We start from the raw sequence: 24,919 nt of genomic DNA on the forward strand, positions 1-24,919 counted from the left end.
GGTGTAGTTTCTTCCGCACCAGCAGCTGCTGCAAAGCTAGTAAATACCGTATTTCTGACCGAAGTATATTTTTAACTGAAATACAGCACGAAGGCCCGATGTTGTGTCAAATACAAACCGTTTTTCTCTTCCAAAAGTAATTTTCTCACCAAAACACAAAAGCACCGAAATAGATTGAGTTTCAATGCTGACAATCAGTGGATCTATTCCTTTTCTCCCAAGAGACGACCACGCTTGCAGCCCTTTGCTTTCCCACTCGCGCTGCTGAGCAGCCCCACGTTCACCTTATGCCACCGGACGCAGCAACCCGAACTTCGGGATGCCGCTGATCCCACACCACGCACCCTCTTCGACGGACTGTCTGGCGGGCCGGGGGCCGGGGGCCGGAATTGCCCCGAGGGAGGGGGCAGAGCGCCGACAGTTCGTTGAGGAAGTGGCCGCGGCTGCGAGAGAAAACGAGGAAGCGGTAGCTCCCGCAACGCCTAGCTGGGGTACAGCTCCACTCTTGGCGGAGCCGCGCCGCCCTGCTCGCTCCGGGGAGCGGCAGGAGCCGCCGGTGGGCGGCAGTAGGCAGTGAGCGGAGGAGTCGCGGCAGTGGTGAGTGGGGGCCAGGCCGGGCGGGGGCCGCACTTGCTAGAAGCGAGCAGGTTGGGCCGGGGTCTGCCAGCCGCCTCTGGCAACGAGAGCGGGATGCAGGGAGCGGCAAAGCGGCGGGGATCGCCCCGGGAAAGGAGCGGCTGGCTATATGCGGAGAGCGGCGAGCAAATGCACCAATCTGGAAGCAAGCTGAAACGTTCCGTCCTTCTGTAATAATATAATTAGCCCGGCATTTGAGGAACTAGAATATGGAACTTAAATACAGAAAGTATATAGATTTAGTTATGTTTTGATGTGTTGTGGTAGTAGTTTTTAATTTAGAGCAAAATTTATTCTAAAGTAAGCGATTATCTGACTTCTGAATGGTGCATAGTGTAGCAAACATTTGACACCTGGGAAAGTGGCTTGGAAAAAGGGCTTATTTCTTATCAAACTTCTGATTTTGTTTTTGACAAAACAACCGTAGAGTATTGATAGAAGTGTTGAAAGTCAGTACTAAAGATGTGATGGCTGACTTGCTGCTGATCATTTCAGTGTTGGCCAGTGTTTTCTTCTTTAGATGTGTACTACATGCACTTTGTGCTAGGGTTAATCAGGTTCGGGTGTAAAGTGATGCTACCCTGGGCAGAGCTGAACGCTGCGTTTGTTGGGTGACACTGACCCCACCAGAAGCGGTAGAGTCACAGTTCGGCCAGATTACACGAAATATTGCAGAGTAGTTCCATTTTAAAACAAAATTATTCCTTCTAAGGGAATTAACTGCTTGTAACTTTTGTGATGATCTTTTCTGTTGGGCTTCTTTCATACTCTTTTTATCCAAACAAATTTAGATTTCTCGATTCTTTGGGCTGAATCTGCAGCTTAATCCGCAGGCACAGCTATCTGGTACGAGTATCAGCTTCTAAAGCTGTGCACTAATACATGCTTGGACGCCATGAGCTGAAGCAGAGCAGAATACGTTGAGGCAGCCTAGATAGAGGAACTGTGACTTTTTTTCATCCCTCTTTTGAACATTCAGTGATAGAGACAAATAAGGAAGTTTGAATGTTCTATATTTCTGACACTTTTCCTGTGGGGGAGAAATGTTATAGTTTGGTAAAGACATTGAACTAAAAGGTTTGGAATCACTGAACATGCCCAGAAATGTAAGTAATTGCTTCAGATTTCAAATGTACATGAAATAATTGCAGAACCCCATGAGAAATACTGTTGAAGTGTTCTAGGTTTGCTGTCTTTGGAAAGTATTAAGTTCATAAAATCAATGGTGAATAGTGCTACTCTTCCATTTTCATGTTATGAACCTGAAAGAAGCAGAATTAGATCTGAAGTTGCAGCTAGACAAAACGAGAAATTCAATTTTAGAAGGAGATAGCAGGTTATGTTGAAAAGTAAATTGCATTTTAGAACACTGATGGTAAAATTAAAAGCTGGATTTAAGCACCGTTGAAAATAGTAATAACAAAAAATATAACATAGACATGTTACTGTAGACTTCCATCTTTTTTTTTTTTTGTGTGTTATGACAGAGACATGAGCAGAAGTCACTACTGAAATGTATGTTGTGTACAGAGTTCATGGGATTGCAATCATAGTTTTTTTAAATAATAAACATTGATTCTTTTTTCATTCTTTATGCTTTTTCATTGTGCAGAATTTAGCAAAAAAACAGTAAATCATCTGGCATTTCTAGTTAGAATATTGTGACTGTCAGCAATTCTGTTTGTGTGTGTATCCATGGAAGAAATATACTAGATCGTGTTGTCCATTTTTTAGCTTTACAGACTCTTGGATCAGTGGTTCAATATCTATTTTGTGCACATCAGTTGCATGTTTAGCTCCAGGATAAAATGGCTGAAAAGGGGAACACGTATGGTTTTGTATCATAATTACAAGGAATGCAATGCATATCCCTGCATTAACTGAGTAACAATTACAGAAAGATCCTTCCAGTGAGCTATTTAAAATTGTTTCTTTCGTACTTCAAGATGATTGTGTACTTGTGTGAGCTTCCCCATTGGGGTGAATGTACTTGCGCCATTCAGCCTGTGCACGTCTTCAGTCTGAGCACAGTGGTCCTCTTTAAAAGCTCAAGGTAATCTTGTGAACATGAGAAATGCAGTTCATAAGAGTGAAATATATAATAAGTGAAATATATAATAAGAGTGAAAACTTCTCACATTGCAAGCATTTGCAGGATCATCTTACTTTCTAATTTAGGGAAAATACCATATTATAGGGAAACACTGTTGTTTTGCTTACATTTGACAAAATAAGAAAATCTTGGATGTGGAGGTGATGGTAGCTTGTTTTCTGACATTTTAGTTGTCATTTCTAGAAATGTTTTAACAGGGAAATGTTCCTAATGTTTGCAACAAAAGAATGGAATACTAAGAAAGGATAATTGGTACTTATTAACATTTGATATCTGCCTTAGAGAAGTACAATAGAAGTATGTACTTCTATCTTTACATTTCAAAGCCAAGATTAGTTCAGAATTTCCTGTCTCTGTATGTACAACGACTAAGTGACTACTTCAAATGAGTTTGTTGAAAGGAAAGAAAGGGGAAAATATTTTAAGATCAGTTGGGTCTCAATCTTTCTCTTGTAAGGATTCCTCGGTATCTGCCTTCTCTCTGTACCAGGTAACAGAACAAATTTTATAATTTAGAACTTAAATAGCCAGTATGCAGAAATGTAGTAGAGAATTACCTTGTGGGTTTCTCTGCTTGTTTGTAACTAGCTGATGATGGAGTGTATTAATTTGAACAGCAAGGACTACCCTGCCTTTCCTCCTGCTTTGCCTTAAGACAGTGTTCCTCAGAAAAAGTATGGAATGCTAGGTGTCTTGAATGGATAATTCCTAATATGTGCTCTATTCCTAATAGAGCAGCTTCTCTACCTTCCATAATGCAAAGAGATGATACAAGGAATCTTTCAGAGTTGATTCTCAGTAGAGGTAAACTCAGAAGAGCTAAAAACTTTTGTAAAAAAAGTAGGACTGTACTGTATATAAATTCAGCCTTGTAAATCCTAGGCTGAAGATAGAGCTGCAGTTGTAAGAATCACAGCTGTGCTTGGAGATGCAGAGAATATGTACAAAGAAAATGGGTGTAAAATTATCGAAATATCTTTTACATTATAATGTAAATAAAAACAGAGCTTGTCTGTTTTTTAAATAAATAATAAATTTAAATAAATAAATTTTAAATTATTGTGCTAAACAACAGATTCATTAAAATGAGTGAAAGATCCAGGGCTCACCACTGAGTACATCAGCCACGACTGTGCTACACCCACTCTCCTACATAGTCTTTTTCTTATTTCTTTCCCTTTCTTTGGACAAGACAATGAACTAGTCGGAGAATAAAAATATATACATGTTTTTTTAAGTCCATAGCCTGTAGAACAGACAAAATCCAGTGCATTTTCTTTTAGTTAAAGCTGGGGTATCTGACTGCAAAATTAAGACTGTGAGATGCCGGAGGTAGAGTGATAAAATGGGTGCTGCTGCTGATCACTGAGTGTGAAGTTCTGCTTTTAAAAATAGTAGATGAGATTTCAGAATTGGCTATACAAATTTCAGAGGAGTTAATCTTAGCTTAAAATAGTGTCATTTTTTTTTCTTTTTTTAGAAACTTTTTCTTGATTTTTGGTAGGGCTGAATGAAAAGTTAGTTTATTTAGTTGGGGCTGGAAATTTGCTATAAAGACTTCTTTTCAAGTTCTTTAAAAAATCTGGTACAGGAAAATATTAACTGAAAAACACTTTCTAATATTTTTTTTGAAAAGAACATAGAATAGCAAGGTATTAAGTGTTTGAAATGTGTTTATGGATAAGTTCAGTCTCTGGGAAACTCAGGGCAAATTTGGTAAGTTGAATCAAGGCAACCAGTTCACTGTGTGTAAAAACAAAAACAGCTGTTGCAAGGTGAAGGTCACCAATATCTGAAACATTCAGAATATAAGCAAAGAAAGCAACATTAATGCAACCTATCTCTGACATAGAGTGTTAGAGTTTACATCTGCTTTTCAAAGAATACATATGATTTTTGTGATATTTTATTCAGAAATTGGTAAAGCCAAGTAGATGTTTAAATAAGGATTATATTTGGAAATTGGATTTCAATTTCCTTTTATCCAATTAATTCCCTTTTGAATTGGGGAATGTGCAAATTTCAGAGTACTATGTTTTATTTAAACTAATGCATGTCAAGAAGAAGAGCGCTGTTATGATCAATTCTTGTCGTTTGCACATCAGGACAGTCCCAAAACCAAAGCGAATAACGAGGCAGGTGACAGTGGGTGAATATTTTGTGTTCAGGTTTCACAAAGAAACCACCTGCTGCTTCAAGCTATATGAACTGTGTCCATCCAGAGACCTAACAAAGGTTGAGCTGGTGCAGCAAGGTCTCCTGTGCGCAGAAAAAGGGGAAGAGTGCACTCAAATCCACTGAAGCCTTCCTTCTGCAAAGGATGCAGCGTTTTAGTAGCCTGTTGTAGTAAACACCACTCTGGACTGGTTAGCAGTGTAACCATTGACAGTGCACGTCTCGAATGAGGAAGCCTGACGACAAATTTTTTTTTCCAGCTTGGGAGAACTAGGGAAGCATTGCAGGTTAGCCCAAGTGCATTTTCTTTGCTCAGAGTGATAAACATGCCTTATCAAGAGTATTTCACTAGTCCAGGTGCTGCAAATAGGTTTCCTCCAGAGGAGGAAGGAGAGGGCTCTTGTCTCTCTGCATACCATTTCTTAAGAAATTCTTGTGAGAAGCGAGGTAGCAGTTCTCCCAAGTGATTATTTGCTAGCTAAAAGGGATTCCTGCCCCTTAGGAGACTGGATTGCTTGTTCACTGACATGATAATTGGTAGCAGGTGCATTTTTCTACATAGCTTGCCTTTCTAGCCTTAGTGCTGGTGGAAACTATTTCTGGAAAGCCTTTCCTTTGATTTAGGTCCAAGTTAGAAAATTATTCAGTAATTTTGTTTCAGAAACCAATCTTTAATGATAATAGTCAAGCTGTGTAAGCTAGTATCAGATCATCCCTCTCCCACCCCCTCAAAGAGAAAGAGGAGAGAGAAAGAAGGAAGAGAGGATAAAAGAGGGGAGGGGAGAGGAGACGTTTCTTTTGTTCTGTCTTCTTTTTAATAATGACTTCCTTCTGGAAATGATTTTTTTCTTCAGAGGGATATCTTTTTTATCAGCTGATGATAAAAAAAATCCAAGAAATCTAAACTAAATCAGGGATTACGCAGATAATACACGCTGAAGGCCTCATCCTTCTGGAAGAAACCAGTCTTGTTCTGTTACGTTGGTAAAACAAATCCACAATATCAACAGCTCTGTGATCAGAACTGCAGTTCTTTATTTTTTTTCTTTTTTTTTATCCTTCCTGTTTTGTTTAAATACTGTTATTGATAAAATGTTCTGGAAGATCTACTTCTTTTGGTGAGTTTATGAAAAACAACTGACAGTAGTGAACCTTGAAAAAAGATTTTGGAGTCATTTTTAGAGAAAGTTTAGTGACATCTTGATGTGTCTTGGTTTTACTGTGCTTTCTTTTTCATAACTGTTCTGCTGTAGCAGTCTCTCTCTGTAGCAGTCTTCCATAAAAATAGTGTATTTGATCTGGAAATTTGTTATGCTGACATCCTTAATGTCACTACGATTGAACCTGAAAATAGTCAGGCCATTGATCTTGCATTCCAGTTATTTTTATTTTTTTTTTACAGTTCTTGCAAGTAGACTGGTAGACTGGTGTTATATGTTCGCTCTGACTTTCTGAGTTTTCATTTAATGAAAATGAAATAAAAGTTTAGAGCTTTCATTTTAAAGCTCTATCTAGAAGCAGTAGTAGCCGCCATGGTATATAAAAAGGTTTTACTTTTTGCTTTTCTGCAGATGCTTTAAATGAAACAAGAACAGAGAGGATCTTCATGTATTAAAGTTAACTCAGCTTGGTTTATCCTGAAGTATTCAGAAATAGCTTTTGGTTCCCCAAATAGGCTTTTTTTAACTGCACCCCTGCCCAGGCTTTTCTTGTTAGCACTGGGAAGGGGAGTTCTCCCTGTCACCCCATTGTGTAGGACCCACAGCACCTGACAGCCAGACATCAGGGAGAGGAGCACTGGAAGTGATTGCTTCTGCTCAGCGCCCAGAAATGCTGCTCTCCACAGAGCAGAAGCCTGCGGGCCTGCTCAAACCTGCACAACTTGCGTGTCTAGCCATAGAAGCCCTGGACAAAATGCCTAGGACAGCACCTGTGACTGCAGAAAAGCTCTGAGGTCATGGGCATCACATTCAATTTCTCTTGAAATCTCAGTGGTCTCAGGGCCAGCTGCTAGATGTTGCCCAGCCAGGAAGGCAAGCACTCAAAAAGTGGAAAGCCCACCTCATTGGACACTGTTATCTTCTTGCGAACCTTGTCATCTTCAGGCCTTTTGAGTCCTCTGCCCTGGGAACCTCCTCAGCCCAACTAGAGGGCCCTGGTTCACCCTCTGTGAGGGCTGCCAGGATAGGAGGACTCATTCCTGGGAAAGTCAGAGAGAGATCGCTTGAGATGACAGAGTGGAATAAATTGAGTAGCAAAGCATTAGCATTATGGTATGCATTTCGATACGTTGGGTAACCACAGTCCTGTGGACAGCAAAAAAATGCAGCTGTGCTTTGTGTTTTGATAAAGGAATTTGAGAACAGGTTTTGCCAAAAAAATCATCAATTTTTTTTTTATTTGCAACTCCATTTCCAGTCAGCATCATATTTCAGTCATACATTTTCTACACATTTTCAAACGGAATGTGTAGAGTTGCAATCAGACATTCAGCTCAAAAATCTGATTGTGTCTCTCTACTACATCTTTATAAACCCTGCCTGAGAGAAATATCCCTCGCTTCACAGTCGCTTAGTCATGTCACTGCTTCCGGGCGGTACATAGGTTTGTGAACAGCTGTTTTCAAGGGTGAAGTGCAGGGAGGGTAAAATTTCATCACGCGTCTCTTGACGCAGACCTCAAGAGCTCACAGAGAATGGCAGCCACTGCCATCAAAGCAGGCTGATGCGTTAATTTCACAAAAATGAGGTCAAACTAGTTTTATGGTTGTGTTGCTCTCTCTTTTTTTAATAAAAAATATATATGTAAGGAGTAAGTTCTGTTGCTTATATTCATCCGCATACAAGACTTGTTCCAAAAGTAATGCCTTCTATTTTATTGTGTTGGCCCATCGGAGGCAGGTGGTAGTGGAGGTGAAGCAGTAGAGGTTTCCAGTAAATACAGGTTTTTTAAGTGTTCCTGTGGCTGGTTACAAAGGAGGAGATTAATGCTGTTTTTCTCTAAAGCTGGTAGATTAAGTGTCACCTGTTCAGCAGGCATTTTAGAGCAAATGTTTTCTCTTAAGCTGAAAGAGATGACAGCAAAGCCAGTAACGTTCAGAATCAAGACAACACAAAACCTGTCATAGACTGGTAATCCCATGGGGTACTTACTGATGGTGTTAGTAGATTTAGGTTGTGAAATCCCCTGCAGAAGTCTTCTGGGAACAAAGCTGCTATATTCCTTATCTTATAAACAGAATAGATTGGTTGCAAGGGCCTTTCAAACATCTCCAAGTTCAGTTGCCTAAGCACTTCAAGGCCAACCAAAAGGTTAAGCACATTAATGAAGACACTGTCAGAACTGCATACTGACATGTATGGGGCATTGACCTCCTCCATTCCCACGCAACACATGGCAGCAAAGATGATGTCAAATAAATGGTATTGATACTCAAGTGTGCATCAGGGACAAGTGTGCCACTGAATTCCTCCATGTAGAAGTAATAGCACTCCTTTACATCCACTGATGCTTGCTGAATGTTTATAGAGACCAAACAGTGAATGTGAGTGTAGTGATGTGGTGGGTGGTTCATTTCAACAGTGGCGACAGACACTGGTTCACCTGTCTGGTGCATATTTTTGCAATCACCGCATGTAGGCTTTTGTTCATTGCTGCTGAAAATGCTTTGCTAATGTTTGGGAAAACAGTGTTTTGTAGCTCGGAATTTGCTCTATCAAATACTGTTATTGTGCTCTTTGTGCATGTCATTTCCATGGAAGTACATAGGGACACTCTTTTGAAGTGCCCAAGACAGTACTCCTTTATTCAGCTCAGGAAGAGCTGCCATGCACATGGCCTGCCTCGGCAACCTGTTTCAGTTCCTAACCACTCTTACAGCATGGATGTTTCCTAATGACTGGGAGAAACACTGTGTATTTCTGCCTCATCTCAGTGGATACAAGAGGTAGCTTAGCTCCATTGTCTTTACATTCTCTCTTAAGATATCTTTACACCTTGATGAGATCTGCCCAGAGCCTTCTCTCAGCTGAACAGCCTGAGCTCTCTCTGCATCCTACCTATGGGAAGATGCTCCAGCCTCTTCCTCATTTTAGAGGTCTTCCAATGGACTTTCTGCATTATGTCCATCTCTACCTTGTACTGAGGAGCCCAGAACTTCACACAGTACTGCAGCAGGGTACTTAGCAGTGCTGAGAAGAGAGAACAGCTCCCCTGCTCAAGCTGCTGGTGGTATTTTTCTTCAGGAGTTCTAGAGTCACTTTGCTGGGTCATGCTTATTTTGTTGTCCACCATAACTTTAAGGTTATTTTCTTCTGCTTTCCAGGCTGACAGTTCTCAGTGTATATTTGTGTTTGGCATTATTCCTCCCCAAGTGCAAGTCCTTGAATTTTTCCCTGTTCAGATAAATCAAATTCCTCTCAGCTAAGCTCTCTACCCTTTTCAGGGTCCCCGCGACTGGTATCCTTGCAGTTTAGTATTATGTGTGAACTTGTAGCCTCATTGCCCCTCTCATTAGTGCAGATGTTGGATAGTACTGGCTCCTGTATGGATCATGGAGTTTACTAGTAAGAACATCCAATTGGGACACGTGTCAGTGATTACAAACCTCTGGCCCTGCAATGACTTACTGAAATAATGCATTTAATTGAATGGAAGTCCTCTTAGTCTTCATTTGGTGCAAATGCAATTGCCGCTTTGGATGGTATTTTTTGTAGAATGACTGTGGTGACTTACTGACTACTGTCCTCTTCCACTTCTTACCTTACAGGTTTCTTTTGCAATAAATAAACAAAGAGATGTACTGATAGATAATTTAGACTAAGAACATGACTGCCTAAAATGTAGAGATTTATAAGGCAAAGCAGAAGGAAATTTTATCAAAAAAAATGCTGAAAATATTAAGTTGAATGTAGAAAGTGATCTTAAGTTAGTAATTTTTGGATGCAAACCATAAGAGTTAATAAATAAGCTGTATACAAATCTGTTTTTTAGGACTAAAGTAGTTCTGCAGCTGGTATGTCTCCCTTCTTCAGGAAAGGGAGAAAATCATAAGTTCTGCAAAACATATGGCTCAGTCTTGATGCTTCTCTGCATTGTCTATACTTCTCTGCATTGTTTTCTGTGTTGTGGGATTCTTGTTCAGTTGACTTGTGTGCTCCCCTCACTGCAACTACCTTGCGTACTCAGAGTAGTAAAGGTATTTCTCACCTGTTTCTTGCCCCATGTGCAAGAAATACTAGATTGGCCACAGTTTACTAGTAATTCATCTATGAACTGAGCAGGCCACAGCCATGCTTGCAGTAGGACTGCTAAGGAAGATGACAGCCTGAAGCACCCTGTGACAAAGGGCTCTTTTTAGGATGCCAACTCCTTGGTTGCAGCGTTGCTCCAGGAACCCTTCCTTCTTAATGGTTTTCCATAAAGTTCTCTCCACCCGTTTTCACATGACTTGGTTGTGCACTTCAGCCAGCTGCAAGCTGAGTGACCTTGACTTATACTTGCATTTTTTAATGCTGATTCCATGGACTTCTGCTTCGTTTCCCTAAAATCCTGCCATTTATTTTAATTGTGAAGGGTGTAATGCTTCTGCAGCTAGATCCTGCACAGCAACTGAAACAGCAGCTGAGCTTCTCATTCTTTTGTCAGCCTTTATTCAGCCCTTATTCAAAGTAATGAAGATGGAAAGACAGAGTAACAGTAATATGAATAAAACTGATATCTATTTTCTACATTAATGTTCTCAGTTATTGTGCTTTGTATACACACATTTTTCTTAGTGTACATACACTGGAAAAAAAGAATATCAGATATGCAGTGATCTTTTAAAGACAGAGAAACAGTAGTCTTCTTTTATAGGACAGTACCTAGCTGTCCAGGCAGTGTAAATATGTCTTAGGGTTTAATAAAAGTAAGTTTTTCTGATGGCAGTGTCAAAGATTGAGGTAACTCAAGGGAGCACAGGAGACAAGAACAGTACTCCTGTAGCTAGAGTTCTGTAGAGACACTGCGTGTTTTTTAGAATAACATGAGAGATTTCTTTAACTGTTAAAATAATAGTAAAATAATTTAAGCTATTGTCTTCACTACTCTTCAGAGATACTGAACTTCATTCTTTTCTGTATTTTCATTGTCAGTGTTCCTTTGTATTATTACAATATAAGCAATTAGAAATGAAAGCTATTCAAGGTGACGCTATCACTTTAATTATTTTTAGTGATACCCATGTTTCCTTTTTTCTTTTCAGGCATTAAACATTAATTGACTACTTGGAAAGAAAAAAAATAATCATGGCTTCCAACATGGCTAGCCCTGCTAACCATCTGCCATACTTCTTTGGCAATATTACACGCGAGGAAGCTGAGGAGTATCTGATGCAAGGAGGAATGAGTGATGGACTATACCTGCTTCGCCAAAGCCGGAATTACCTAGGGGGCTTTGCCTTATCCTTGGCCTATGGAAGGAAGGTTCATCATTACACAATTGAGAGAGAGCTGAGTGGGACATATGCTATTGCAGGAGGCAAATCACATGCAAGTCCTGCTGAACTCATTAACTATCATTCAGAGGAAGCAGATGGCCTTATCTGTCTACTGCGAAAATCTTTCAATCGACCACCAGGCATTGAGCCCAAAACAGGGCCTTTTGAAGATTTAAAAGAGAACCTCATCAGAGAGTATGTCAAACAAACATGGAATCTGCAGGTAAATCCAGGTGAATTTGCCATAAAGCGGACCTCAGGGCAACCTACAGCTTCCTCACTATGGGAGTATAGGGGCAGGCGCTAATCTCTGCTCTCTGATAACAGCAGCAGGACACAACAAGGGAACGGCATGGAGCTGCATCAGGGTAGGGTCTGGTTGGGTATTGAAAAAAGGCTCTTCACCAGAGGTGATAGCACTGGAACAGGCTCCCCAGAACAGAGGTCATGGCACCAAGCTGCCATATTTTGAGCAGTGTTTGGACAGCACTCTCAGAGATACAGTTCGACATTTCAGGGTCGTTAAATATGTCTAGCTATATTGGACTGTCTTTTCAGTTGAGATACTAATGTATTAAGTTACTCATTTCTTTCTCAGAAATAAAGGAAAAACCTTTTAATGTCTGTGTAGCAACTACTATTTTTTCGTCACATAAAACAAATACGTGCATGTTTTAGGTGTCCCAAAAGCAATACAATACTGGGGTTATATCTGTATATTTTTTACTGCAGAAGAGAGTTAGAATGTCTCATTATTTTGTCAGTCATTATTTTGTCTCTCTCTCAGGGTCATGCTCTTGAACAAGCTATCATTAGCCAAAAACCTCAGCTGGAGAAACTGATTGCCACTACAGCCCATGAGAAGATGCCTTGGTTCCATGGGAGGATCTCTCGGGAGGAGTCAGAGCAGCGTATCCTCATTGGATCAAGAAACAATGGAAAATTTCTGTGAGTGTTTTCCTGCACTGCTGCTGTTTGCCACTTGTGTCATTACATAGTCCACTTGAATGGATAGCAAGTGAGAATATACCCGAAGAGGTGGCTTAGCTGCAGTGAGAGAGCCTAGTCCATCATGATAGATATTATATGATGTAACTATTCCTACATTAAGCAAATGTCTCCAAAATTGGGTTTTCACTTATTTAAAGATGGGAGATGATAATGGGGAGTGTTCATTTGCTTGCAGGCGGATCTGAATTGGCTAGATTAGTGGATCATATCCAATTATTATGGCATTCAACAAAGCTACATGTTGAGTGCCTTACATCATTATAACTCCATGCAGAATTATAGGAAGAGTGGCTGACAAGTTTCCCGGCAGAAGAGGACGTTGGGGTTCTGATCAACAACTGGCTGTACATGAGCTAGCAGTGTACCTGAGTGGCCAAGGGCACTGGTATCCTGGCTTGTATCAGAAGCAGGAATTGACCAGGGAATTGATTTTCCCTCTGTACTCAGCACTGGTGAGACTGTATCTTGAATACAGTGCTCGGTTTTTACAACAAGTTGCACCAATAGAGGTTTAGATTGCATATCAGGAAGAATTCTTCATGAAAAGAGTGATTAGGCATAGGAACAGGCTGCATATGGAGCTGATGGCTTTGCCTATCCTGGAGAAATTTAAGAGACATGAGTATGTGGCGTGTAGGAGCATGATTTAGCAATAGACTTTTAAGTGGATAGTTGGTATTGATGACCTTTAAGGTCTTATCCAACCGAAGTGGTCCTGTGATCCTAATGCATGATTCTGTATGTATATATAAAATCATTGTTACTGTTATTTCTGTCTTTTGTCTTAGTAAATAGTTTCTATCTCAAGCCGCAATTTCTACCTCTATTTTTTTCCCAGTTCTCGTTATCCCGTAAGAGGAGGGGCATGAGCAAAAAGCTTTGTGATGCTTAGCTGCCTGCTAAATTAAGCCACAAGTACTAAGTGGCTGTGGTGTGTTAACCTTAGCCCACCAAGTTGCTCTCACAATCTGCCACGTCAGCTGGATGGGGAGTCAGAAAACAGGAATGAAAAGTTTGTTGGTCAACATGCGAGAGAACTGGGAAATTGTTTACCAGTTCTTGGAGAAAACTGATTTATTACCAATTAAAATTTTGATACTAAATTACAAAGACAAAAACATGAACCACTGTCGGAACACTCCCCTCCCATTTTCACAAGCTCAGTTCACTCCTTCATGCCCAACTCCTCTCCCCATCAGACAGCAAAGGGGATCAGAGTCAGGAGTTACAGTCAGTCCGTAATAGTTTCCCTCTGATACTTCTTCTCAAACTTCCTGTTGCAATGCGGGCTCTTGGCAGGCTGCAGTTCCTTCTTGATCTTCTCCTGTTAAAGGGCTACACTCTGTGCGCACAGCTGAGGGGCTGAGCAGTGCCATAGAGGTGTCTCACGGAGCTGGCTGTAACGAGCCAGTACTAACCTTGACCTGCTCAGGGCAGATCTGACCTCCTCCCACTGTGCTCCTCAGCCAAAGCCTTGCCACCAACAGCCAACACAGTGATTTACCGATGACATAAAAATACCGATAGACAGCCTGCATTAACCAGTTCTGATGCCCATAGCTGTCAGTGTTCCTGTGGTAGTGACTCTGTTTTGTGTCTGTCACTTTCTGTGTTAATGCAGACCCTTTACTAGAGTTGGTGGCTTTTTGTTGTAATCTTGTCAGGATCAGAGCCAGTTGAAATCTTCCAGCTAAACAGTTCTTCTTCTGGAAATCCTCATTTCAGAAGTTCTGATGTTTCCACTGTGACATCTTTTGCAATTCTCCCTTCTTCTCCCTGACCCACTCCCCAACCTCCAAGAAAAAAAAAAGGGAAATTGGAGCTCAGAGGGCATGTCTAAGGAAGACTCACTTGGCAGACATTTCATCACCTACTGGTGTAATCTTCTTCAGTATTCATCTATCTTTGACTTTTCTATAGCTTGTCCAAGGTGAAACCTCAGAAGTGAGTACGGGGTAGATATGCTTCTTCAGTACCAACTGCTTTCGCATTACTGATTTGCCATTATTTTGCCAAGCTCATTGGCAAATTATGGAGATGGAGCCTTCATATTTTTTTATATGGGTAATTTAAATTTTAAGTCTTTTAAATCTTCCTTTCAGTGTGAGTTAATTTCTGTCATGTCTTACCTACTAATACTTTGAGCGTATCGACATCTGATTTCTTAAAATATCTCCCATCTTAATCTCTTTTCGTACTTCATGATCACTTTCACCCAAGTTTTAGTGCACCTTCATATTTTTGCTTCTTGCCCTGTTTTCTTAGGATGATGCCCTAAAAGTCACCTACTCAGCTGTTTTCTCTACACATGATAAGAAAAAAATTCTTAAAAGTTTGTGCAGCCAAAGTTTCCTGTTGTCATAGAACTCTTCTGAACACTTTCAGTAGCCCTGAAAGGTTTGATGAAAGTAGTCAGCACATAGTACATTACCACCAGCAATATCATTCCTTCTTTTCATTCCCTTGTGATTTTTCTCATTTCTTTTACTGTTTTTTGTCTATAGGAGCAAAATCTTAGCAAATTATTATTGCATCATCAGAATCATGGTATTGATCATATATTAAAACTGTCATCTTTTCCAGTTTACCTCAGGACATATTGTTTTGTATGTGGTCAGAGTGCTTCTCTGTGGACGAATAAAGAAAACTAGGTTTCTTAAAAAAAAAAAAAAAAAATTGGATTCCTTAGCTAACATTTCTTAAGAGCGGAGGTATGATTTGGAATTACAGCATTTTTTTTAACAGATGTGATGTTTTCGTTCTCCATTGTAGACCTGGTGTCTTTTTTTTTTTTTTTTTTTTTATCTTCTCTTAAGTATTCCTTCAGCTCTATATAGAAGTTATTTTTGAGCACTTTCCTCTTTCCCTCAGAGGTGGCCTGGGAGGCATTTCTAATACTGTTTGCAATGAGCTGTGGCAGGCATGGTCACATCCTCCTTGGGACTGATTATGTCAATGGGTATGTGACTTAGGTATCTCTATTGCAACTCAGAACACTTCTTTCAATGATGGGGAGATTACTTCTTCAGTAAAAATTTTAACTTTAAAGTTCTTTTTAAACCATGAGAAATGTCTCTAGAACTTATGTTCAGCTTATGTCCTTCTTATTAAGGACAGCAATCTATACTTTTGCATCTGCAGGATAAATGCTACAAAACATTAGCAAGAACATTACAAGAACATTAAGTGTTATTGTATGAGTTGCCTATGTGGCAGGTTTAGAGCTCAGTAACCATTTAGCTACTGTTGACTCCTATGCTTCTAGGGAAAAATCAAGGTGACATCATTGACTACTTCGTAGTTTAGCAAGAGAAGTAAGGTGTTGGTTATTTGTACTAGAAATCTGTTTTCCATTCTGGAGCTCTTCTAGCTCTGAGATCAGATCAGAAGACTAGATAGGAAATATGAAAGCAACTGTCTAATTCAGAGACATTTTCTGCAGAGTTTTACCTAACATGGGCTTGCTAAGCAGATACAGAGAAATAAACCACTACTTTGTAAGCTAACCAGGAGGTGCAAAATTATAGTGAATGCTAGAGAGGTGCATTGTTTTAGATTTCAGGCACAACAATCATAGTTTTTCCTTACCAATAACAGTGCATGTTGGAATCTTCTGTACATCTGTGGACTGAACACTGAGAATTTTGCTTGTGAATGTAGCTGCTCGAGGACTTCTTTCTCACATTGATTGAGACACTCAAGCCTAATAGGTGGCTGAAGGGTAAAATTTAAAATACTTACTATCTAAAAGGTCACTTGTTAAGTGAGGGACTGGAGAGCAGTCAGGGAGAATAAATGGAAACTAGATTTTGAAAAGTTGTGGAATTGATGAAGGCCACAGGTAGGCCTGAAATAATGCTGGCATATGACAAATATTAACTTCTTTATTTTGGAAAAGACAATAAATTTTAGGAGGCTATAATACTTCTGTATGTTCTTTTTCAAACCCTTCTAAAAAGTAATCACACCAGGAATCTTCTGTCTAATATTTGTTGCAGCAAAATCCATTGCAGGGATCTCCATGAGACCACATCTAATCCTTAGACTCCTAGCAGTTTCTTGCATCACTACAAGATTATTAAATCCATATGTTTATACACAATAATTATTATGGAAATACTTGAAAAGATTTCTAATTGCCTTTCAAAATGTCCTAAAAAGCATCATAAATCTAAAACCGCCACTCATTCAAGTTGCTGGAAGAGTTCTGAGCTAACTGTGAGTATACTGCTAAAGAATTTTCAAAGGTCTTCTTAAAGTTTTTGTCACACCTGAAAAGTTACAGAAATAAGTGCTTCTTTGAGTGCTATAGTTTGTTTTCAAATCCAAATACAGAAACCATGACATGACATGGATGATATGACATAAAACTGGAAGATGTGCCCAATTTTTCCAAAAAGAACACTTATGAAAAAGATTGCCATTCCAGCTGCAAAATTTGGAAGAATGGAAAGAAAATATAACATCCCTTAAATGATCTGAATAGCAAGTCAAAATAGAGGATTTAAATTGAGTTTCAAGCCCCTGTTGGCTTCATTAGCATTACTTTTCATGCTGTATAGGGCTCCAGTTCTTATCAGAATTTTGATAAGCATTAGTTTTTCATTCGACCTTATCTGGTAGAAAGTATAATTACAGAATATGGTGATCAGCTTTATCTGGGTGATCACAGATAATATTACTGGTTTTAGTGCTATTATTAATAATGTTAGTATTATCAATGTGAGTGCATATATGCATGAACTACTAGAAAAATGAACTAAATTTTTCTAGGAATTACAGACTAACAGTATAAGAAATACTAGCTTTCCCTGCAGTTACAACTCCAGTAAAGTATGAGATAGCTTTTGGCACATCTTTGTCATTTGTAGTGAGAACTTCAATTGTATGTGTTCTTGTTTATGTGTTAAGAATCAAAAATTCTGAAGCTGAAGGAAGATAAACAATATTCAGAAATACTGCTAAACATAAAAGCTCATCCCTAAGGAAAATGTGGCTAAGACATTACACAATTAGCAGATTACCCTCTATGAACCTTTTATATCAGTCCACAGCCATATGTAATTCATATAATATGTGAAAAGTTAAACATTATTTTAGTGTCATAAGACCGTCTTTAATATGTAATTAAACATTCTAAAGCATATAGGACTAGTGTAGACCATGTAAGTGGCTCACAGCAGTACTCATAGTGGCACCTTATGACCTCTAGGGACCAAGCTGCCTCTAACAAGTCAGAACACTGTTACCAGTGTTTTGAAAATAACAAGTTCTAAAGTGCAGTTATCTGTAAGAGTTCACTTCTCTTTTGTCTGAGCAAAAGTCTGTGTTAGTGATACTGTAGCTTTTTGTATTTATGCTACTCTTAATGTCTTCCTCTGGGCATTTGCTACTAAGGGGCAAATGAGCAAGGTGGGGCACTTACCTGAGCTTGTAAAGCATTTTTAAGTGCATCTACCCTTACTATGTTTGTATCCATAATTAGAACTGGCCATGGTTGACATAAGATAAAATGAAAATAATATGACCTAACATGACCTTAATTCAGGAGTATTAATTAAAAATTAAGTTCCTCTTTGAGACGCGGAGCATTTGCTAGGCTGAGATAGTTGTAGCAATTTAATAGAAAAAATGATAAAATACCAGCTATTAACCGTGCTCCTGGAGGTGTTTATTTCCTTTTATTATTTTATTATTTCCTTCCACAAGAAGGGAAGAGTTTTGGAAGAGCTGTTCATTTGCCTTCAATTAGGTACGTAGGTGGATGGCACTTGCAAACAATTGCAACAAGACTATGATTTCTCAAGGCTAGCTCTGTTATGTGTTTCAGGAGCAGAGTGGATCAGAGGTGGTCAGAGGTATAAGGAAAATATGTGAAATAGTAATAGTGAGAAAAGTCCCTATAGCAGATGCAGTTTTAGAAGAAAGCTATTTAGTAGGGCTTATAAGCAGTATAGAGTATTTTTCTGTGAGCAAAATAGACAATGATGATGCAGTCCTGCTTGCCACATTGTTTCATCATTTTGCAAAAAATCTCAATACTCTTACTTTTCTTAAAATATTCTTCTTAAAAATAAAATTTTGCATTCCATTTTTGATAACAACAGCCTGTGGCTGATCTAGCTCTTAAATTTTGAAGTATGCTGACATCAAAAGGCTGCATGTTGTCCCTGCCTATAGCAGTGGGGTTGGAACTAGGTGATCCTAGAGGTCCCTTCCAATGCCAACCTATGATTTTATGATCTCTGAAGTGGTTTTTAATATGTCCTTAGCGAGAGGAGGAAAAGTGATTTAATGGAAGACTACATTCAGTCCATTTTCACCTTTGTGTGGTCCTCTTACAGATTACATATTGTGCTCAGATTTTCAGTGTGTTCAGTGTGGTGCAGATTTTTGAAGTGAAAATGAAGAACAGTGATATGAGTAACATTACAAGAAAGATGATCATAAGGACAGGCAAGCAGGGAATGGCTGTATCTTCATGTTTAGTGGGAAAAGTCAGTATCTTTGGCATCAGGGAAGCTGTTATCACTGAGAAGGTAAAACAGTACCAAGAAAAAACTTGTTTATGCTCTTGGATGTATAAATGACATTAATTTCATACCATTCTTAAAGCAAGCATTTAGCTAATTGCTTTCCCTTATTATTCTCTGCTAGAATGCTGTGTCTTTTTTTTTCTATATGGTCAGTGAGCCATGTTTAATAGTTTTTTTTATTTTCTTTTTACCCTCAGGGATTCTTTCATTTATAAAGAAAGATCATTTGGTTTTTCACATGAAAGCAGAAAAAAATTGAGGCAAAAATTGTTGTGGTTGCTTCCAAACAAAGACAGAGACTCCATGAAAAGAAAGAATGTATAGCTATTTACAGAGTTTATAATGATATTCTACATAGTAATTGCTGTTTGGATTGCAGAAATAAAAGCATAAGAAATACCCAAGCATTGATCTCAGGAAAATAAAAATCTAAGTTATTTTGCATTGCATTATGTAGCAATTTGAGTTTCTCCTTCTAAAGTTCCTGTTTTGAATATGCATGTAGTAGATAATTCAAATGCTTTAATGTTTCTCTTTATTATATCTGTGAATTTGGATTTCCACACATTGAATTTGTTATATTTTCAGGCTTATGAGAGTGGGTGAAAGGGCAATGTTGTTTGTTTATTCTTTTTATGTTATTTCTTTACTCTCTTTATGTTTTTATGCAGATTTATAATTAGCTATGATGGTGTGAAATGGAAGAGCGCTTGATATTTCACTGCTGGCTTCCTTCCTTGTAAAAATACTTTTAAAAAAATGATCTTTTTCTAAAGAAGATTTTTTGCTTTCATTTTGTATTTGAGAATGAAAAATATCATGCTTAACTTCAGAGCACACCAGAAGACATATTACGGTTTGAATTTTGGGCTTTTTTTCTGAATGTGCTTGAACTCTGAATGTGCTCACTTTATATAGAATCAAATTTGCATTTGAGAGAGCCCCCAAAACTGATGTGATGACTGTGAGTAACTCAGTCAGAATCAAGATGATGTGGAAATACTGATTTTCATTTGAATAGGTTTCAAACTTTCAGTCTGAGCAGCTTTTTTATTTGATTCAGTTTTTTATGATAAATGTAAAATACTGGATGCTCTATATTGAGCTTCAGTTCTAGAGGGCCTAGCCTAACCTATGCAGCTGTTATCACAGTCTATAAGACTGTGATAAAATTGTGAAATCTGTGTTTATGATAATAAATAGAAGAAGACAAGTTTTCAGTTTGAACTGTAATGATAAGTTCTGTGGGAGCACTTCTTGAATAACTAAGTGATGTGATTGCCAAATTAAGACTTAGGAAGTATTTTCTAGTTTCAAAGCACTTTTGTTCTTAAGATGTGTTTGATGTGTTTTGAAACATACAAATGTCTTCTGCTGCTGTGTTTCTTAGGGATACAAATTGCTCTCGAGTTAACTGGGCACAGCTTAAGAAAACTTTACAAACATGAATTTTGCTTAAATCCTGTATTGCATATTGATGGAGCTACTTGGATCTGTGCCACAGTCCTAAGAAACCGGGACTTTTCTCATTGATGTCTGTGCTCTTAATAATTAGTTTAGAGTACCTCCTGTGGTAGTAGCAACTGCTGCAAAAGGGAATCAGTTTCAGTAGGACTAGTCATATTGAAGCTACCATTTCCACATGTGAAACATGAAGCAAACTTGGAACTGGGAAACAAGCCAGTAAATTTTTACAGTCTTAACTTGTGCTGTATTCTGAACACAATGAAATGCAATTCATGTTTTGGAAACACTGTCTTCTTATCTGAAAACATCTTTTCAAGTCTTTGTTAGGAGCAAGTCAGAGGAAGACAAAGCAAAAGTCATTCTTCATTTTAGCAGAACCTGTTGTTCTCCACTGGTCAGTAAGCACAGGAAATCAGCATGCTGAGAAAACACCTGCATGTCATGAAAAACCACGATGTGTTTCAAGTTGCTTTGGAAACAGCATGCAAGTTATTTTGGTTTCAGAAAAAAAGAATCCCTATTTCCCTCTACCTTTAGCTGGTGTCCTGTTCACATTTTCTGCAACAAAAATCACTCTTCATGAAGAATAGTTGCATCAATAGTAAAGCAGAGTTTTAGCTCAGAGTTGAGAGACTGAGGAACAGAATTTAATGCTTGCTTTTTCTAGATAATAACTGCTGATGTATATAGTGACAAATAAGGTCAGTTTCAGCATAAAATCTGAGTTAGATGTAGTTGACCTCAATGGTCTTTCCTCTTGCAAAAAACAGGCTTTTGTAAATACTGTTCTCAATTCTTTCTGAGCAGCACTTTGAAAATCTTCTTGAGGGTCATTCAAATCTGGGCTCCATTTATATGGGAAATTGCGAGCTGCTCAGTGTCCACACTGCCTTAGGAAATCAAGTGGTCAAGCAGGTCACTCCATAGGTTGTCGGAGCTGATCAGTATAGAATCACAGAGTGCCACAGGTTGCAGGGGACCTTAAAGATCAATTATTTTCAAGCCCCCCACTGTGGGCATCAGTTGGGAGCATGAAGAGGAAAGGAGGCAAATGCAATGGAGAGAAAGAGCACCTTTCTATGCACACTGAAAATGGGAATGTAGGTGTTGCTGAATCTGGGCTTTTCATAAGAGAAAAAAAAAAATTATTCCAGAAAAGTTTCAGCTGACTCTACTGCTCTCTCAGTACTGCTGTCAGCAGCAACTGAACACATGCAGTTTAAACTAAAAGCTGCTGTCTGAACTAAAAAAATGCTAGGCCAACTGTGATGGAGCTAGTAGCAAATTCTCTTACTCTGGATGCAGCCACTAGAAGACATCTTGTTTCAGTGTGAATTAGCCCTGAGTATACAATTGTTCAGCACAGTAAAGGTATCTCAGATCTTCTGAAAGCAGGATATCATCCTGGATACCTATGAATTTTAGGGAATTATTTTGCATTATATGCAGTTATTTCTCTCTAGTGAAATTTAGACGTGATCTGTAAAAAAATACTGTGTCAAATTTCATGTGAATTCTGTGTAAAATCAGAAACAAAGCATTATTGTCTTTCTGGAAATTATAATTAATGATTACAGAAATGTACAATTTTTTTCAGTTCCAGAAGCTTACTACAGAAAAAAAAATTCCCATTATATATATTGCTCATTACTTTCTTGTAATATTTTGCTTTCTACACTCGCAGCCATCTGTTAATTTCAAAAGAGAATCTTATTTTAATAAATACACTTATCTATTGTTTTTAATAATTTTTTGGGATTGGATTGAAGTGTAGCTACTTTCACAAAATGGATTTCCATGGGCTTTGTACACCTGCAGTGCAAGAGCTTTTTAAGTGCTTCCTAACTCAGAGAGCACAGTATGCACTGCACAGTGTTTTGTGGCTGCCTAGCAAAGAGCTCCACATCATGGATTTTCTGTTGTCATATGATGACTTTTAAGAGAAAAAAGAGAAGCATTACAGAAGTCTATCTGAAAACAAATGACACTAAGAAATAAATGAAGGTTTAACAAAATGTCTTTTGAAAAAGCTGTGCGGGCTTTGCTGTTTTATAATTCAAAAGCTTAAAGGAAAAGGTGATTTTAAAAGGCAGCTTCAACTCAACTCCTCATTGATAGTAAAGAGTAACCCTAAAATTCTCTCTTAATCTTACAGAATCCGAGAAAGGGACAGCAATGGTTCCTATGCCCTGTGTCTGCTGAATGATGGAAAAGTACTGCATTACCGTATTGACAGAGATAAGACAGGAAAGCTCTCCATACCAGATGGAAAAAAATTTGACACCCTCTGGCAGGTCTGTTAAATTTGAATCACTTGAGTATCTGTCATCATGTTGCAGTTTTACCCAGTTAGGCGGTCTCTTTTACTTTGCTGTGCTTCAACTGTCTTTAGCTAAATAGCAGCATGTTAGAACAGTTTATTTGTCCTCCTTACAACTTTTGTGGTTTTCCTACACAAATGTTCATTACTGGAGAAAGCTAAGTAAATGTAAAGATTTCAATCATTTTAAAGTGGTGATGCTGCAGCTTCACTGAGTTTTAAACTGCTGTAAACATTATTCATTTAACAGGACATTCTCTAGAATGGAAGACTAATTTAATTTGTAAGAGATATACTGTATACAATAACAGTTATGCCAGGTACAGTGTTTTGCTTATGTCCTTTGTAATAATGATAAGCAGAATTTTAAGAAACACATGGGATGGTTTGGCATGCTGTACACATAATGCATTATTTAGCTTTGAAATTCCCTACTTTGTAACTGAACAAACATGGTTTGTAATCATTACCACAACAAGATGTCTGAATTCTATTGAAAATAAAACAGTTGAGAACTGGATAGTTAACTGTGCCATAGTTGGTAATAAAACTGGAGAAATGATTGGATAGGTTGAAGAAGCTAAAGGAAGTAAAAGCCTTGAAGAATCCTTTCTTAAAACCTTAATAAAAAAAAGTGAGTCATAAATTTAAAAAGCAAGTTTTTACCTGTGCATATTAACTCCCAGCATTTCTTGTAAATATCCTGCATACCTGTTGAGTTACTGGAAATTTTAAGCAGCCTACAAAATGTGCAAGTTTTTTGAACATCTCTATTCTTTCATTTGCAGACCCCCTTTTTCCTACCCAAATGCACCAGTACCAAAATAGGAGTCATGTTCCTGTGATGTAATGACAAAAAGTATGGATAGGATAATACACGAGCACAAAAGTCCACAGCTTTGTGTGTTTTAACTGTTCACATACCATTATGAGCCTGAGGCCAAAGAGAACATCTTTCAAACAAAAATAAACAAACAAAAACCACAACCACAAAAAAAAAAAAAAGATGAAACTCAGATGTTTAAAAATAAGTTATTTATTTGGAGCTTAGAAATTGTTGTTAACATAGCCAGGTGGAGAATATAGCATCTCACAAATCCAGTTATTGGATTGGGTTCCAGATTCTGCCACAAAATCCCTTCAGAAATACACACTTCTGCTAGAGAAAAGTAAAGATTGTCTAAGGGTACCCAAAGTAAGGTTCTACACGTGAAGATGATAAAGGACCTGGAGCACCTCTGTTATGAGGAAAGGCTTAGCCACATGGGTCTGTTCAGCCTTGAGGAAAAAAAGACTGAAAGGGGATCTGATCAATGTCTATAAATATCTAAGGTGCAGGAGGCAAAGGGATGAGGCCAGACTTTTCAGCGGAGTGTGATGATAGGACATGGGGAAATGGCCACAAACTGAAGCATAGGATGTTCGGCATAAAAAAAACCAACTTCATAGTGAGGGTGATGGAGCACCCTCACAGGCTGCCCATTGGGGTTTGTGGAGTATTCTTCTTTGGAGATGTTCAAGACCCACCTGGATGCCTACCTGTGCAACCTGCTGTAGGGAGCCTGCTTTGGCAGGGGTGTTGGATCTCTCAAGGTCCCGTCCAGCCCCTACAATTCTGTGATTCTGTGATCATTTGGTGTAACAAATATGGATTATTGCACATAAGCACATGATTAGGAGACAGTCAATTTATACCTCTCTTACCTTTTGGTATCTCCTTCTTTCTTCTTTCTCTCTTATTTTTTTTTTCTCTCATTCTGGTAGTTAGTTGAGCATTATTCATACAAACCGGATGGATTATTAAGGGTTCTGTCCATTCCCTGTCCACGACATGGCTCAGAAGATGGTAAGTTATTTCTATTGTTTTGTAAAGCATAAAAACGCACTTAACTGCTTCAAGTGGCACTCTGTTTTGCTTGGTTTGTCTGTGCTGCCAAGTTGCTTGTCCTGACACTCCTCCAACACACTTTACTCCAGGGAGATGTCAGCATGCCAGCACTGATGGTTAAGGCATTTGGATAGGGTGCAGTGAAACAAAGGTTTCACTGCACCTGATGCTGAAAAAGAGAATCTTTAAAATGCCACCCACTTACAGTGCCTAGAGGCACTTATGTCTAGGGGATAAAAGGAATCCTGAGGTCCCATGCAGTCTTGGACCTTCATGTCATGCGTCATCTGTGTTT

The 24,919-nt window shown here is 38.6% G+C and overlaps 1 protein-coding gene across 3 annotated transcripts in view; it reads left to right on the forward strand.

The window, feature by feature from the left end:
• The first annotated feature begins 401 nt into the window (after positions 1 to 401).
• SYK (spleen associated tyrosine kinase) overlaps positions 402 to 24,919 on the forward strand; it is a 45,440-nt gene continuing 20,922 nt past the window's right edge. For 2 of the 3 annotated variants that reach the window (XM_085213569.1, XM_085213571.1), the window contains exons 1-5: positions 402 to 597; positions 11,169 to 11,625; positions 12,190 to 12,350; positions 22,572 to 22,710; positions 24,501 to 24,582. In XM_085213569.1, the coding sequence (XP_085069695.1) occupies positions 11,212 to 11,625; positions 12,190 to 12,350; positions 22,572 to 22,710; positions 24,501 to 24,582 (796 nt within the window). In that variant the 5' untranslated portion in view covers positions 402 to 597; positions 11,169 to 11,211. Of the gene's footprint in view, positions 598 to 1,515; positions 1,743 to 11,168; positions 11,626 to 12,189; positions 12,351 to 22,571; positions 22,711 to 24,500; positions 24,583 to 24,919 lie in introns of those variants that run through there. The other variant, XM_085213570.1, reaches the window with a different exon arrangement.

The sequence above is a fragment of the Meleagris gallopavo genome, chromosome Z (genome assembly GCF_905368555.1).
Source record: "Meleagris gallopavo chromosome Z, MGAL_WU_HG_1.1, whole genome shotgun sequence".
Classification (NCBI taxonomy): Eukaryota; Metazoa; Chordata; class Aves; order Galliformes; family Phasianidae; genus Meleagris; species Meleagris gallopavo.